At 34.2% G+C, this 18,765-nt stretch overlaps 1 protein-coding gene across 10 annotated transcripts in view; it reads left to right on the top strand.

Moving 5' to 3' along the window:
• The window catches only part of Eya4 (EYA transcriptional coactivator and phosphatase 4), a 269,696-nt gene that overhangs the window by 188,854 nt on the left and 62,077 nt on the right, over positions 1-18,765 (top strand). For 8 of the 10 annotated variants that reach the window (XM_077802152.1, XM_077802153.1, XM_077802154.1 and 5 more), the window contains 3 exons: positions 10,022-10,146; positions 11,581-11,649; positions 18,659-18,751. In XM_077802152.1, coding sequence (XP_077658278.1) covers positions 10,022-10,146; positions 11,581-11,649; positions 18,659-18,751 — 287 coding nt within the window. The remainder of the gene's footprint in view (positions 1-10,021; positions 10,147-11,580; positions 11,650-18,658; positions 18,752-18,765) is intronic. The other 2 variants (XM_026380622.2, XM_026380630.2) reach the window with 1 other exon arrangement.

Below are 18,765 nucleotides of genomic sequence, written 5' to 3'. Positions count from 1 at the left end.
CTGCAAGCATTCATGCTGGCCTCAGTGACAGGCATGAGGTCGGTGGCAGATTGCGGGAACAGCTCCCCTTCTTTTGCATAGCCTACTTCCCTGGTCCCTGGTCTTCGTCTTGAAGTCCCTTGTCTCCTGTCTCCAGAACTGACCTCAGATCTGGCTGTGTTGGGGAACATGGGTAGGTGAGGTCCTCAAGGAAAATACATTCCTCATAAGGAGCAAATATTATGCAAGATGAACAAACGAGAATTTTGCAAGAGTAGAATGTGGAACTTAAAAATAAAAAAGGACTGACACACTAGGTACAAATCAAATTATCTACCTGCTAAAATAATTGAATCTCAGTCTCTGAAAGCACATTAGATGTCCTTTAATGAAAATGAGGTCCCCCTTTTGGCGGTGCCTGTCCACATCGTCACTGATGAAGCACTCTGCAGCAGAGGAGCTGTGTCTCCTAACCTGAAGTATGTTGTTACATGGTGACTGGGCATTGTTACCTGATGTTTCTAAAGGCCTGTCCTTTTCCCAGGAAATAGGAACTGGCACCAGTGGGGACTTGCTCTTGTGTTTTTTTCACCTCATGTAGGTTGACCAAGTTGCTTTATTAGATTTATTTTTCACAAACTCTTTTTGTGTCCATGCAGAGTCCCTGCCTCTCCCCACACACCTACCTCATTCATTTGAGACATCTCAAACTTCACATGGAATAAAATGAAAATTGTATACACAGTCTCATCAGAGTTTTACCAGTAGCCTACAAAGCTCTCTTATGATACTTTGTGTTTCTAGATGTTCAAGAATTATTTGCTGAACTACATTTGAGTCCAAATAATTCAAATCATTTCATCTGTATTATTTCTAGTCCTATTTTATTAGCATACACTATTTCTAGTCCTATTCATTAGCATACACTAAATACACTGCACTATTCTAAAGTAGGGGGAAAGCAATGAGCAAAATAGAAAGCAATCCCTGCTCTAATAGAGCTGTATACTTTAATTACTTGAGGGTGAAGCAGATGCTTTACTTTTCAGCTGAAGTTTTTGTTGCACAGAAAAGGTTGTTAGTAGCAAATCAAATACCAGAACTCCTGTCTTAAATTCATTCCCCTGGTCAAAAATGCAAATTTGCTAATTAAATGGACTGAGAATGCGGGGAATAAACCATACATCCGTACTGCCTAATTTATGCAAAGAAGAAAAGCTGGCATGAGAGTATCTTTGAGAGTCTAGGATGCTTTTGCATTTCTTGGGTCATGAACAACTAACTGATGGAGTCAGTCTAGTCTATAAATAAACAGGGCTATGACTCATTACCAGGATCTGTGCAGAATGATTCATGGTTTCTGAGTCAGAGTAAATTCTAAAGTTCACAAATGTACATCTTGCCCTTCCTTTGTTTGAAGAAGATATGTCATGCTAATAGAAATACATTGCACCTATACTGCAGAAAAAAAATATGCATAAAGGATCAATACGCTATTTGCATGTATCCTCCAAATTCTTTCATTTGTTTTTGTAAGTGAGTTTTTATATCTGTGGAAAAATTCACTTTTTTATATTGTCCAGACAGATGCTAGTATTTACATGGCCTGATGACATGAAGATCATTAAAAAGGGGTGGAAATAGATACCTTGGGAGGGAAAGAGGATCAACTTTAAGTATCATAATGATCAAGGTAGATTTAGCAGAGTAGATGCTAAGTTTTTGAAAAATATTCTCAAAGTGTTTTATTGCAGAGATATGGTTTTGCAATGTGGAAGAATTAAAATCACTTAAAAATTAGAAACAAACAACGTGTAATATAACGTGGGTTCTGGCATCGTAGATGAATGAGTGCAATTTCTCTAGTGTTGCTAGCATTCTGTATGTCCTCTCTGAGACTCAGTTTCTTCATCTAGAAAAGGCTGAAAATAATGTATATATCAGTGGGTAATTTTGAAATGAAAGGAGATAATATATGTATGAAGTACCAAGCATAGAATGTATCATGCAAAATGTACTCAGGAAAAATTAGTGCCTGTTAATCATTTTATTCCGTTTTATTAAACCTAAGGTAAACTTCACATTTTATATATTTTGTGTAAATTGAACTTCAAAAGTATCTGAAGTTTCATGACTAAATTAATTACATAGCATACTTAAGGAAGTCCAGAAATATTCTTACTGTATATTCTTGGTAGCAATAATACATTTCTGTTCTCTTAAGGATCTTTTAGTTGTAAGAAACACTAACCCACTAGAACAAATTTGAGCAAAAAAGGCTAAACTGTAAAGAACCAAATAATTGCATTTCGGTTTCCTGTGCACTGGAATGTAACATGCTAAGGCTATGTTTATTTTGCTGGAGATCTTTTTGTTTTGCTGAAGTAACATTTTCTATTTCCTCTTCATTCCTCTCTGTGGTGTGTGCTCCATTCTTTCATTCCTGACTGATTTTCCTGGCTTACTCATTTTGCACGTGGTCCAAGTTGGCCAGGAGCCCCTACACTACTTTGGGGCTTCAGTGATACCATTGACCAGAGGCCTCCCCTAGGATCTTTTATTTGAATCCATCAAAATTCAGCTAATCCAGCCAGAAACTTTGAGTCTAAAAGTTCACATGGCTTTGTGTGTTCCTCTCAGTGGACACTTACTATTTTAAACCTTAAGTTTCTATGCACAGACTCTGCCTATTCAACTTAGATTGTCAGCTCTTTGAGGGTAGGTAGACCATGTTTGCTTCACTCAGTAATCCCAACACCTGTGACAGAGCTTCCCATGTAGTGAGCAATCATTAACTTGATCCATTAAATTCTATATCTTAGGACTGGGGTTGTGACTCAAGAGCACTTGCCTAGCACGTGTGAGACACTGGGTTTGATTCTCAGCACTGCATATAAATAAATAAAATAAAGGTCCATCAACAACTTAAAAAATACTTTAAGTGAATTCGTTGTCTTTGGGCTGAGTAGGTCCTGTGGGAGATAATGAAATCATTGTTCACTGTAATGAAGTCTGTTAACAGATACTACTTTTTTAGGTCTTACAGTTTTTGACATCATCCTTGTTTTTGAATTTCATATATGTTTTTCTTTTCTTTTCACTGAAGTTGGTAAATCTTGTGATTCCTGACTGCCATTAAAACTCATTTCCTACTTTAAAACATCTTAAATTTACCTTGTTTACACTTGATTTCACAGCTTTGTCTAAGATAGCTATGTGTGACACATCATATTATTCATCCAGCCATCCGTCCATTCATTCATCAAGTATCTGTTGAGAAACTACCGTGTTCCAGATACCCGTTCAGACATTCAGAATTCTTTTGTGAATAAAACTGAGAAAAATCCCTGGCTTTGTGTGATCATTTCTCTTGAGCTTGAGCAATTTCCTTTAACATTCTTGTATTGGCTCTTCAGGTCATTTAAAAAAAAAAAAAAATCTTTGTTTAACTTTCATTGTTGAGGGATATCTTTCCCTGATATAAACTTCTAAGGTGACATATTTTCTTCCTCCCATCTTGATCCCATTGTTTTCTGGCTTGCATTATTTCTCACCAAAAAAAAAAAAAAAAGTCTGTGAACTATTTATTTGATTGTTTTTATTTTATTTTTAATTTTTAGTCTTTATCACTGGCTTTGAATGATGTATTTTGTGATGTACCCAAGTTTGCATTTCATGTGAGTAGAGGCACACATGTGCACACATATATAGTGTATCCTGCTTCAATGGTGTATGTCAACATATTTGTAAAATGTTCAACTTTCATTTCTTTAAATATATTTTTTCGGCAGCTCTCTTCTTCTCTCTTTCTGGTACTTCAGTTGCACACAGGTGAAGTTTCTTGATATTATTCCCAGGCACACAAAGGTTCTGTAAATTCATTGTTGGTTTTTGTTGTTGTTGTTGTTGTTTTGTGTGGTAGTGGTGTGGGTGCCAGGAATTGACCTCAGGGGCACTCAACCCCTGAGCCACATCCCAGCTCTATTTTGATTTTTTTTTTTTTTTAATTTAAAGACAGGATCTCAACTGAGTTGCTTAGCACCTCAATTTGCTGAGGCTGACTGGCAATCCTTCTGCCTCAGCTTCCTGAGTTGCTGGGATTACAGGTGTGCACCATTTGCCTGGCTGTTCATTTTATTCTTAGGTTGAATAATATTTTCTTGTGTTTTATTTTCAAGGTCACTCTTCTTTTTTTTATAATCCATTGTTAATTCTCTCCAGTAAAAGTTTTCTTGTTGCAACTTTCGATTCAACTTTTCAGTTTATTGATATCTTACTTTTCTCTTCTATGTCCATACTTGCCTTTCACTTTTTAACTGTATTTAATATTTTTATCTTCATGTCATTGTCTGCTAATTCCATCAGCTTTGCTATTCATGAATTTGTTTTGTTTTTTTATTTTCTGATGTTATCTGCTTAATGGATTGTATTTCTGGCTTCTTTACATGCCTAATAATTTTTAATTAGATAATAAGAGATTTTACAGTACTGAGTGCTTGATTTTTTTTTGTTTGTTTGTTTCTTTTAAAAAGTGTTCTCCTTGCTCTGGTAGACCATTAACTTGCTTATAGATCAGCTTGGCTTTATTGAGAGTTGTTTGTAAACTTTGTTCAGGAGTCTGGATTTCACTGGAGCCAAAAACTGAAGCTGAGCTCTTATGGGATTTTCCACTAAGAGCCAACGTCACTGAGACTCTGTGTCATTTCTCAGAATTGTTCTGCTTACCAGGTCCCTGATGGTTCATTGCCCGGCCTTGTAGAATCTTACCCTCAACAGGCACCACTTAATATTCAGTAGAATCTCCAGGACATTCTGTACAGACTTCTGCAACTCCTTAGAGCAGGTCCCAACCACAATTTTTTTTTTTCATATCACAAATTCTAGCTTCCTCATCCTCTCAAATTCCAAGTATCCATTGCATCAGTTCAGAAGAGAGTTATGTGCTTATGTTGAGGTGCACCTAGTGATGCACTAGGTTAATGACTAGTTAATGACTCTAGTGAAAATACAGTTCAATAACTGTAGGGCTGTGCGTGGGGTGTCCCCAAGATCACCCTTAGCTATGTTAATTGACTAAAAGAACTCACAGAGCTCAGAAAAACTATTAGGGTACAAATAATTTTTTTTTTTCAGTACACAGGGCAGAGTCTAGGGGAAGCCAGGAGTTCATTTCCAATTGTATTTTCCCAGTAGATCTGTAGAAACAGTGTTTACCTCCCCCAGCACCTTGAGGCCACAATACTTAACTCTGTATCTAGGCATGGAGGCTCATCTATGCCCCATTGGATAACTCCAAAACCTGGACCATATTCAGGTCTGCCATTTACTATTTTTTACTCTCTACTAGGAATGACTCCCCTGCCCCCACTTCTCCCTCTCTCTTTGATTAGGTACTAGTTATTTATTTAACCAAAGGGTGCTCTAACCTCTGAACTCCATTCCCAGACCTTTTTAATTTTATTTTGAGACAAGGTCTCTCTCTAAGTTCCCAGACACTGGCCCTAAATTTGCCATTCTCCTGCTTCAGCCTCTCCAGGAGCTGGGATTGCAGGCATGTACCACTGTACCGGTCATTTTCTGCTGCTTATGTTTCAGGATATTTATAGTATTCTGAACATTATATATTTGAGTGTATACACACACACACACACACACACACACACACACACATACTGTAGAGACTAAAGCATAGCATTTCTGTTTTGTTTTGTTTATTTTCCCCAATAGGAAAGTTCTGCCTGACACTTGAGCGTCTGACCGTTCAGTGCTTCTTAAAGATGAATAACCACTATTTTGAAATTTCAGTATTTGAAGAGGCATTTGCTGAAGTTTCAGATATTTTTAGTTCATGTTTTATTTAGTAATGGCAAAGTCCTTATGTATGTAACTTTGATAAATTTATTTACCAGTTTGGGTAATATTAGAGTTTTTTTGATAGATTTCTTAAAATTCTCTATGTAAACAATTATGTCATATGTGAATTATAGTTTTATCTTTCTAAACTCTACACTCTTACTTTTCACCATTTTATTTATTTATTTTTGCCTTGTGTTGGCCAAGATTGCTAGTAAAATGTGCTGAAGAGAGAAAAGCAGACATCTTTGCCTCATTGCTGAAAGAATTTAATATTTCATCATTAAATATGATATAAACTGAAGATATTTCATAAACAGTTCTTATCAGATGAAGGGAAAATGCTTCATTTCCTAGGTTGCCAAGAACTTAGACACAAATGGATGATGAATATTGTCAAGTAATTTTTGTATGCATGAAATAATATTCTGTTAATATATTGAATTACATTGATTTCCAAATGTTAAATCAGCTTTGCGTTCCTGGGATGAATCACACATGGTCATGATGTGTTTATCCTTTTACTGTTGGATTGGATGTGATGCTTGGTTCCATATTTTTCATCTTTGTTTATAAGTAATATGGATCCATAACTTTCTTCTTGAGATTATCTTTGTCAGATTCTGGGTCAGGGTCATTCTGGTCTACTACAATAGTAAAAAACATTCTCTCTTGTTTTTGTCCAATAGAAATTGTAAAAGATTGTTAAAATTTTTTTCTTAAAATGTTTGCTAGCATTCACTAAGGAAATCATATTGCTCTAGAGTTTTCTTTTCTGAAAGTGATAATTCAGTTTCTTCAGTTGATCGTTTATATTTCAATTGTTCGTGTGTGTGTGTGTGTGTGTGTGTGTGTGTGTGTGTATTGCTAAGAGTGGAACTCAATGCCTCACACATGCTCTGGATCTTCAATTTTTTTTATTGGGGTCAGGTTTTATAACACTGTCTTTCAAGAAAGTCACCAACTTTGTCCATTATTAAATTTACTGGTATAATATTTCTATATCCTTTTAATGTCATTAGTATCTCTAATGATCATTTTCTGGATTTGTAAATTTTATGCCTTTTTCATGTATTTCTTCCCTACAAATTTTTATTTTTTATAAAAATAAAAAGAATAAAAATCTACTTATTTCCTCTTCAATTTGTTTTTCTTTCTCTAGTTTCTTAAGGTAGAAACTTAGATCACATACTTCTAAAACTTTGTCCTTTTTAATATACATTTCTCACTAACCACTACTTTATATAACACAGGTTTTAAAGTTTTCATTATTTTTTTGTCCTAATTATTTTTTATATTTGTTTTTGGATTCTTCTATGACTTAGAGATTACTTAGATATGGTGTTTCAATTTCAAATGTTAGGGATTTTTTATATATATTTTATTACCTTTACTTTCTAAATTAATTCATTGTGATCAGATATCATTCTTTACAAGATTTCAATGTTAAAACTTACTGGTATAGTCTTTTGTGTGCATTTCAGGTATGCTTGAAACTAGCCTATTTTCTACAATCCTGGTTGTTAGCATCCTAAAGCAAACTGGTAATTAGGTCACACTGGTAATAATGCTATTCAAATCTTTTGTATGCATTTTAAACTTATTTTGTCTATTTTTTTCTGTTGGTTATTATTAAAAGTGTATTATAAAAGCTCCAGCCATGGTGGGCACAGTGGTGCATGCCTGTGATCCCACTGGTTCTGGACACAGGAGAATTGCAAGTTCAAAGCCAGCCTCAGCAACTTAGCCAGACTCTGTCTCAAAATAAAAGGGCTGAGGATGTAACTCAGTGATTAAGTGCCCCTGGGCTCATCCCTGCTACCAAAAATAAATTAATAAAAGCAAGCTCAAACTATGATTATGGACTTGCCTGTTTTATCTTTTAGTTATGTCAGTTTCTCCTTCAGGGTAATTTGAAGTTCTGCTTATAAGTACCTGCACAGTTTGGATGGTCCAGTTTTCCTGAGAAACTTATTTGGTTTTCATCATTTTCTAATGTCTCTCTATCATCTTGAAACCTATTTGTGTGATAACATTAAAGCCTAAACATCTCTCTGTTGTTAATTTTCATTTGCATGGTATATAATTTGCCTTTATTCCCCTTTACTCTCAACGTACTTGGGCCTTCTCACTCTTAGAGTTCCTAGGAAGCAAACTCTGACATGGAGATTTCATGCACAGGATGTATTTGGGATGTGCTTTCAGTATCAATACCTTTGGGGAGAAGGAAGGAAGCAGAGTTGGACTAAGAGACTTTGGTTCAATTGCAACAAAGGCTCAGCTGGTTTTATGGGTGCCCTAGACTAGGATGCACCTTGTATCGGGGGAAAGTGTTTATACTCCTACATTGACCTGGCTGACCCCAGAAGGGATGTGATCTTGGGCACAATTAATCTGTTGTTGAAGCAAGTCCTAGAAAGGAACTCAGTTGAGAGGTATCAGTTGGCAACACTCCCAGCAGCTATAGGAATGAGTTCTTCAGACCTAGATCTGAATGTGTGGGTGGTGCTCTGTGTCATTACAGTGTATATTGAAAATGCTTCTTGTAACTCTCCTATAGCTGAGTATCAGTTGTGTAGTACAAGATGATGACCTTGGCTTTCTGTTACAGTGTTTAATCCCTTGATACTTAGTGTAATCATCCATGGGGTTAGGTGGGTATGCCATTTTTCTGTGTATTTTCCATTTTTCTCATATGCTATTTCTTCCTCTTTTCCTGACTTCATTGATATCAGTCATTTCTTTATGTTTTTATTTTAATTGACTTAATGGCTTTTTATTATATTTATTGATATTTTTCTTATTAATATTTAATGACGGGAGTTATATTATGTACCCTAAACTTACTATTTATCCAAGTTTAATATAATACTTAAAGCCAAATAGAGAAACCTTAGAAAATACAACTTCATTCACTTGACCATCTTTTGTGTTGTTATCATTTATTTTACTTCTATAGAATATTATAAATCTCACAATATAGTGTCATATTTTTGCTTCAAAGATAGAAGCATATTTTTGCTTCAAAAAGCTGTCTTTAATTATTTAAGAGGAGCATAGAAGATAATATTTGACATTTACCTGCATTCTTACATTTATGTTACTCTTCATTCCCTCCTGCACATCTGAGATTTCATTTGGTTTCTTTCTTTCAGCTGAAATCACACCATAGTATTTTTTTTTTTCCTTTTTAATTCAGGTCATATATGAAAAAAAATATTCTCAATTTTTGTTTATCTATGCTTCCTTTCTTTCATAAAAGCATGTTTGGCTTCTTTGGACCACTGAGCAATAATTTTTTTCTAGCTTCCTTTTTAGAAGAGGGTTATCATTTTTAAGAATACTAGTTTTGGGCTGGGGATGTGGCTCAAGCGGTAGCGCGCTTGCCTGGCATGAGTGCAGCCTGGGTTTGATCCTCAGCACCACATATAAACAAAGATGTTGTGTCCACCGACAACTAACAAATAAATATTTTTATAAAATTCTCTCTCTCTCTCTCTCTCTCTCTCTCTCTCGCTCTCGCTCTCGCTCTCGCTCTCTCTCTCGCTCTCTCTCTCTTTCTCATCTCTCTCTCTCTTTAAAAAAAAAAGAATCCCAGTTTTATTTAGGGTCTCAATTCTAGCACATTCTCTGAAACAAACATATATCAAAGTCTCCTGTTCCTGGATGGATATTAGAAGTGTTACAACTCCAGCTCTCAGGCCTTTGGCTCATTTTTCAGCCACCTAGGTCAACGAGGTCAGCTAGAAGCTTCTGTTCTGGTTTTGAGTTCCCAGTTTATTTCTGGTTACTGAATTCTTCCTCAATGGTGACAGGGTATGCCAAATTATGGGAATTGACTGTTTTCACTGTTTCTTCATATTTATATCAGAGGTGAACAATTTAGGAAGGTAAATGTTCATATCAACTGCTAAGATGAAAGAGTCTGCTATTTTTCTTCATAATGTGGAATACTTCTAGGATTACAAATAACAATCAAATTATGAGAACTAAATCACTGTGGAAGCTTTTCTTATTCATTTATTTATTTTTAATAGACTGTATATTCACCTGGTTAACAAAGAGGTTTCAGCTATTGGCTTTATTTATTGTGAGATCACACATGTACTAAGTGGAATCATGTATATAATTTAGTAAAAAATAATTTTTGAAGTTTCAACTTTTGCTCTGTTGCTTCCTGCTCCAACAGGTCTATGGAAATGCAGGACCTAGCAAGTCCTCATACTCTCGTTGGACCTAGTGATACTGCTGGTGGCTCCAAACTGGATAAATCCAATCTCAGCAGCACATCAGTCACTACAAATGGAACTGGAGGTAAGTGTATCACCCCAGAGATACCCAGAATCATATCTCATTGTTTGCTTTAATTTTACATTAGGATTCTGCTAATAAATGATTATCTTATTATCAGTATCAGTTCAGCATTATATCCTAGGAATATAGAGTTAGTATATCATTTATCATTCTGTTGATTTTCTTGAAATATATGTTCTTCCTCCATAGTGGAAACATTCAGAGAGAACAGATAGTCCTGAGCAACATTTTGAGGGCCTACAGAAGGTTTTCATTTTGTGTTTTCACTTATTCCTTATAAATATTTCAAATAATTTAAAAGTTTTTATCAAAAGATTTGAACTCTGTTAGTACAAATACACACACACACACACACACACACACACACCCCACTTATGCCACTTTTGCGTTTTATTTTGATTTAAAAGAGATTACCCAAAATTTTTCATAGAGAATGTTTTTTTCTTAAAAATGATCTTGGAAATACAAAAATATGCATATCTGCTGTATTTTCTTTTCAAAGAGAATAATACCATAATACTTAGCACTTCTTTAAAAAAGGATTGTATTTTTACAATTTCCTTGTTTATAGTGTTTATTTGTATTTTTTCTAGATACTTTCTCATTTCATTAGACCATAATTATTCCACAACAACAGCTAGTCTGTCTAAAATCCTGTTTTTTTAAATATAATTTTTTTATAGAATGCATTCAACTTGTCAGAACATATGATCCAATTCTTTTACTAGCATATGTATATATTGACTATATACATACATACACTCTCATAAATATGATATAAGTTGCATTTCAATTATTCACAACCATTTTAAAATCTTATAAATCTAGTCTCATCAATAAAGTAAAATTTATATGAATTTTGGTTTAGTTTGTAAACTGTTCTTATTATCAGATATCAGCATTTGCCACATCATATTTTCTTTTAAATTTTGAATAAATATCTATAAAATTGCTACACTTCTTCCCATTTAATATAACTGTGCAGTCTAAACTGTTCTTTGTCAAGTTGTGTGCATTGCAACTTACCTGTACTTAATAATGTTTTATACCAAACCCTTTGTAGATTAACATTCTCCTTGTTTATAGTGTTTATTTGTCTCTAAACATGCATCTATAATTTCAGCTAATTAATTATGGGATTGCAAATATATAAGAATATTTATCGATGACTAGAGTATGAACATTTACATTTAAACTTGAAATAGGATACTAATAAGATTGAAAAATCCTCTGAAATCAGACTTTGAAGTTCACAAATTGTCCTGTACATATATTTACTGAACTAAAACAGATCTGGGTACACTAAAGTACAGAAGTCATACAGTGCAGTGCTAATTTGGCTAAAGGTCAGAAACCAGCACAGACATTGAAGATTACTCATGTACACTGAGCAGGCGTTCAGACAATGAACTCTTATACTGTTCCTGTTCTCAGGGGACAACATGACTGTTTTAAATACAGCAGACTGGTTACTGAGTTGCAACACCCCCTCTTCTGCAACAAGTATGGGAGACGATGGTACACTGCATGCGTTTGGGTGTGTGGATTTGCCCCTCTGGTTTGCTGTCTGTTGCTCTTTCTGTGTTTGCCCCTCTTCTTGGGGTTCAGTATGTAAAAAGGAGAAAAGTGAACAAGCCTTTAGTTGTTTATGGTAACAGTGGGCTGTGGTTTTCTTATCAACTGATGCTCTAATCTTACATTCTAAAGAATGTAAGATTAAATGTAAAGAATGTCAGTGGGTTTTTTTCCTGATATTTTTCATAATTTGGCACAAAAAGGTACATACGTGGACCACACATGGTTTTTCTAATGACTAAAAAATTTATTTAATTTGACCCAGCGACAGGCATGTTGATCAGATCAAATTGAAGGAGTAAACATATATAAAAATTGAAGGAGTAAACATATATAAAATATGGGTTACCTAATAACCCATAGATTTTTTAGGATTTAAATTAAATTCTTTACATGGCAAAAAGATAGTAGCTAGTTTTCAGACTTTGATAAATATTTCAAAGTCAATAGTCAATATCATATTACTTTCAAAAGTTTCAGTGATGAAACTATATGTTTTAAATATTGTTTAGTTTTCAGTGGATCTTTATTTTATTTATTTATATGTGGTGCAGAGAATCAAACTCAGTGTCTCACACGTGCTAGGCAAGCCCTCTGCTACTGAGTCATAACCCCAGCCCCTATATGTTTAAAATTATAATAGTCTCTTGAAATGTCTTGATCTATAGATATTTATATTCATACACACACAAATTTTTCCCCATATCAAATATTAATATACTACCAAAATGTAAATGTTTAAACCATCTCAATACTGCAGAAACACTCATTTTAGGCTTAAAAAAAAGAGCTAATATTTATTGGAAAGATGCATTAAAAGCAAGTACTTAAAATAGGCACAGTTTGGCTGGCCTTGCTCTCAGATCAAATTAAAATATCACCACCATATAAATATCACTCCACTATGTGCATTGTTTATATTTTTATGGTTTTAGTTTCAAATATTTCTCATTTTCACATTTGGAATACACTTTTCATACTTAAAAATAAGTTGCCAGGATTCAGTTTTTCTTAATTCTAATGCAGAAGTCCCTTTTGGAAAAGATCAAGATAGTAAATGTGTCTGGCTTTATAGAACACACAGTCTCTGTTTCAGCTCTCAGCTCTGCATTGAAGTGCAAAGGTAGCTGTAAGCAGGGTAAAAATGAATGGCCATGGCCATGTTCCAATAGACTTTTATTTATAGACCACCAAATTTTAAAAATTTAAATTTCATATAATTTTCTTGTGTTATGATATATTCTCATTTTGCCAGTTTTTTATCTTATTTTTTTTGGTGGGGGGATACTACAGATTGAACCCAGGGGTGCCTAACCCTGAGCCTATCAGTAGCCCTTTTTTCATATTTTATTTAGAGACAGGATCTCACTGAGTTGCTCAAGGCCTTACTAAGCTGCTGAGGCTGGCTTTGAACTCACAATCCTCTTGCCTCAGCCTCCCAAGCTGCCAGAATTACAGGCATGCACCACTGTGCTCAGCTCACTTTGCTAATTTTTTAGACAAGCATATGTTAAAAAAAAATTATAGCTCACTGACTGTTCTGAAGTAATGTTAATGTATTACAATAATGTATATGTCCAACAATATTTAGGAATTTTCATCTCACCTCAAGCAGAAACATTTTTCTAAGTGTAAACCATCAAGTTTTCTTGATTCTTAGGGTAAATGTTATGTCTTATATGGCCATGTGGAAGGAAAAGGACTTATGTGTCAGGAGCACCATGGATCTAGATGTTAGCACTACTCTTACTGGCTGTGTCACCTTGAACAAGTTAGTTAACCTCTTTGAGCATGAGTTTTTTCCTCTAAAAAAAGGAAGTCTACAACATATAATGGCAAAGCATTTTGTAATTAGATAATGTATACAAATTGCTTGGCAAAAAATACTGCTACATCTTTCTTTCTATAATTAATTATATAATGAATAAGCAAGTTGGAAAATAAAAATTTGCATTATATTTAAAGAACTTTCAATATTTGGTCAGATAAACATTTTTGTTGAATAGAGAAATTTGTAAAATGGGCCAAAAAGGCAAACTTTTAACAAAGTGTTATATGTACTTCAGTTATTGGGATATAGTCTTAATGGCATACTGATACTGGAAATTTTAAGGAATTTTATTGAATTTTTAATGGCAACTGTTATGTTACACACCACACATTGGTTATATAATCTCTTCCACAGAGAATAAACTGTTTTACTTTTTTAATTCAAAGTTTTATTGTTGGAGTTAATCACTTTGTAAAATTATCCCAATAAAAAGTATAAGCTAAATAAATTTAATGGCTTTTCAAGACCTTTCCATTAACTTTGAGAATAATTTTAATTCTGTAGTTTTAATACCTATAAATAGTATCGCCTTAAGATCCTACATTGGTGTTTCCTAAATACATTGCGTTATTTCTTAAAGTAATTTAAGATGTTTTATCACTTTAGTCCTAACTTCATCATTATATCTGCAGATTTATATGGGAACTAAGATTTTTCCCTTTTAAAATGAACACAATCATACCTTAGCAAACAAATGACTGGCCAGGCTTTGTGGGCCACACAAATTAGGCCATGGTGTTGTTGCACGATAGCAGCCATAGAGTGACTTAGTAGCTACAACTGACACATGACAATAATCACATGATCTGGATTTAGTCTATAAATACTAATTATTTTAATCAGTAAAAAATGGAAAATCTGATTACACATATATGTTTTTATATATATGTATATTATATATGTGTATTTATATGTATTTTTTAACTATTTGACTATGTGAAAAGCACTCAAATTACAGTTAGTCAGGGTGGGATCTGACAAGGCAAGAATTTCTTTTACTTTTTTTTTTTTTATACCTTGGTTTTAATTATTTATTTACTTTTTATGTGGTGCTGAGGATTGAACCCAATGCCTCATGTGTATAAGTCAAGCACTCTACCACTGAGCCACAACCGCAGCCCCAAGAATTTCTTAATGTGACAATTCTGTACAAAGTGCTGTGGCTGTGTAAAGTTGTTTTATCCTAAATTTCATGAACCATCTATTCACTTCTTTTGAGCATCGAGAAGAATAAAGCCTCAGAACTCTCCAAAGTAGGACATGAAAATCTGATTTCTGCTTTGGAAATCAAAGCATTTGTTGTGTGGGTTTTAATTTTGTTGAAAGTGTGGTCCTTTTCTCCTATACAAGGTTTTTGCTTCTATTTTATAGTATGTAGTGATTTTTAATAGTGATCTGAAAAGTGAGTAGAAAGACCTGTTTAAACTCTATATTAATTTGAGACAAACAAGATATAGTTGTATATTTTACTGAATATACACTGAATGAGGATTTTTTCGCAAGTTTTAGGAGAGACATAAAAAAAAAAGCTAGATTTGTTTTATTAATGAACATGTTTCTAACACTGCCTTGCACATATTTAATTTTAAAAAGTTTTCTGCCACTAGGAAAAAATATAGTATATCTAATTTAAACTGCAGAAACAAAAGAAAATAAGATACAGTTCAAATATTTTTGGAACCTTAGGGAAAATGATTTCTGTTTTTCAAGCTTTGTAATTATTACATAATGTATACTTTGTAACTATTATCTTTTTATGGATATCAATATAATCCTCCTTTTTACTCTAATATCTGTTTAATCACTCAATATAAGTAAAAGTACTGATTTCACTTCTCTGAGTTTTCTATTGTTAAGAGATTCTAATTATTTGTTATTACCCAATATTACACCCTTTCTTTTAAAAAAAATAAAAGAAAAATATCTGTGCATTTCTTTTGGAGCTCAGGAGATATGTGTTAATGTCCACTTAACGTGGAAATTATGTTTACCTTCTACAGTGCAATTTATTTCTATCCCCTATTATCTTCTGTACTATAATTACCTGCATAGGAAAAATAATTTTACATCAGTGTCTGTCATTTTCCTCCACATGTTAGCATCTATTCTTTGACTTTTACCTTAAAATCCCTCCACTTTTGTATCCTGGACACATCTTGATATTTGTGCATCTGCATGTACTTGCTAGGGATGCTTCTTCTCAGTAAAATGGACCACTTTTTTCTATCTTTTTTCCCTGTCCTGGAGATTGAACTCAAGGGCACTCAACCAATGAGCCACATCCCCAGCCCTATTTTATTTTGTACTTTATTTAGAGACAGGGTTTCACTGAGTTGCTTGGTGCCTGGCTTTCACTGAGGCTGACTTTGAACTCAGGATCCTCCTTCCTCAGCCTCCCAACCTTCTAGGATTACAGGTGTGCATCACCTCACGCGGCTCCTTTGTCTACCTTTAAGTAAATACAGACCTTTATAATTTTAATGAAAGATGTTACCAATATTAAGAATGAAATAAATAGATCTCACCTTCTTCTTTGTCCTTGTATGATAGTTTTTCTGAAGGCTTTTGACCACCTGAAGTTTTCAAATCGAGGAGATTTATAATCACAGTCAATACTGAATTTTTAAAATCAAGTCTCAAAGATGCAATCCAAGGTAATAAAATGAATCTTGGGGTCTGATTCCTAGACTAGTTTCATCAGACTCACCTCATATTCTGCTTCATTTCCTAATGAACAAGTGAAGTAGGTTATCGTTGGAAATATAATAAATCTATTTTACAGGCACTGTTTATAGGTACAGACATGTGTAAATAGGAACTTAGCCACAATCAGTTTGGAAGTCTGAGAAACTCTCATGGTAGTTTTTCTGTCAGCTTTCGACTATGTCATAAATGTCAGAAGGAAAATGTGGACATTATACCACAGAGGGTAACCTTTACATCTATCTGGATTATTCTCTGGATTGTCTCTATACAGATGAAAGGAATTCTTGAGTAGTTGGTACTTCCTAAAAGGCAAATGGTTTAGTGATTGGATTCTGCAAATGTACCACCTGATCTCAAATTCTAGTTCTTACCAGCAGTGTGATTGTGGACATGTTATTTAATCTTCGTGTGTCTCAATTTCCTCATCTGAAGAATGAAGATACTAATATTGTCTGTTGACTGTTGTAGAGAGTAAATAAATTAATTCCTGTAAAGCACAGGAAAAGCCCCTGGAATGTATCAAGCATCTTTTAATTGTGTGCTCTTATTATCTACTTTTTTTTCCTTGTTGTCTTTTAAAATATGTCATGAGGAAGAAATAAAAAATGCAAGTTAGTAGCCTATTTCAGTACTTTGCAGCTTTCAATTTAAAAAAAGGCATTCCTAGAATGTAACCATATTCTTATAATGCTCTAAGTCTTCATGGAGAACCACTCTCAGGAACATAAATAAGCAAGTTATTTTTCAGGCCTGAAGATAGTTCTGGTAGAAAGATTATTATTAAAATTGAATTTCTTAATTCAGATCTTATTCTAAATTCCCAAATTCAGATCATTTCTTCTGTGATGGAACTGACACAGATTCCTTAGTCACCTGAATTTTAGTTTCTTTGTGTATGAAATGGATAAAGTGATATGTAACTATCGGGTTGTTTTAAGGCTTAGCTAAATGCACATGGTCTAGCATATAGTAAGCTCTCATTAATAATTTTATATTAATTAGAAATTTTATAGTGGTAAGCACAATTGCTAATTAGGTATAATGTAATGTGAACAACTGCAAATTACTATTGAAATGTACTAATCATTCATCGGTTATCATTATGCAAATAATAAGACTCTACTCATTATTGCTATTTAAAGTTAGGTCAACCTCCAATTTTCCTTTGGTTAGGATAAGTAATCCATTTTTTACTTCCTCTTTCCAAACTGAACAATTCACCTCTGACTCTACTAGCAAATTATCATGTCATTTTTCGAACATGAATACTAAGTTAACTCAGAACTCACTGAGGATCTGTTTAAGTCTGTTCACGTGGAAAGCACATAATCATTTCTGCATGTTGTTTCATCAATCAATTGCTTTTCTAACACAGTAACATTACTGACATGGGTGTAATGTTGGTAGGTACTTTGTGACCCTGCTATTCTCTTTTGGCCTACTTAGTCATGGTTGGCTAGTCTGCAGCTTTCTTTATAGTTTACTGCTTGCTTCTAAGTTATATAACTGCACCATTCCATTTATGACCAGGAAACATAAGAAGTGACAAGTAGAAAATAAGTTTGTTTATTCCCTTACTGCTGTGATATATGTAGTAAAGCTTTGCAACCAAGGGAAAATATGGTGTGACCAAATGGGGAGAGGCTTTATCACTGCCCCACGTGCTGTGTCTCATAATGGCAATAATGTGTGCCAGGCTACATTGCTGCCACAGAGGATTTTGCCCAAATACACCATCTCAAAGTAAAAATAACATATTACAACAGTTTTCCAGAGATAGGCTTGCTGCTGTCAAAGTCACCTCTTCTCTGCTTAGCTCTATAACACATTAAAAATTGTTACAGCATTAATAAAAAAAAAAAAACCCAACACTTGAAGACTCCTTGTCTTTTTTAGTCTGGAAAATGTATTGTCTCATCTGTCACCCATCAATGAATAGGCTCATGGTTTCTGGATTTGTATATGCCTCCATTGTACTCTAATGCAATTTTTGTTTTTTTAAATATCTCCTTGGGAAGAATAAAATATCAACTAGTAAATCCCTCTGTTATGATTTGAATTAAATGTGCTGGTGACTGACTGGATTCTTCTGTCTGTTGACTCTATCAGAGTGTGCTTAAGTGAATTAAAAATGCAAATATATGTACTGCTATTTCACTTTTGAAGGTTGACTGCCTTTAAAAGTCAGGCTCTGAGAACCAGCTTAGCCAGAGGATTCTAGAATAAATCCTCCATAAATGCATGCCCACTTAGAAGCTAAATTAACAAAACTCTTCTCGTCAACTTCTCAAAGTTTTCTCTTGCATGCCCATGATAGCTAGGGAGATCAGTCGTAGAACAGTCAGGGTCTTTGATATACATTTAGAAGTAAAACTCACGTGTACTTATTCTTCTACGTAGTGTCTCTTCTTGCAGTCAAAACAGAGCCCTTGAACAGCAGTGAAACCACAAGCACGACTGGAGATGGAGCGCTTGACACTTTTACTGGGTCAGGTAAAGCCTTTAGT

This window comes from Urocitellus parryii, chromosome 8 (assembly GCF_045843805.1).
Source record: "Urocitellus parryii isolate mUroPar1 chromosome 8, mUroPar1.hap1, whole genome shotgun sequence".
NCBI lineage: Eukaryota > Metazoa > Chordata > Mammalia > Rodentia > Sciuridae > Urocitellus > Urocitellus parryii.
Note: the sequence above shows the minus strand (reverse complement) of the source record. Positions and strands in the feature narration are given on the sequence as shown.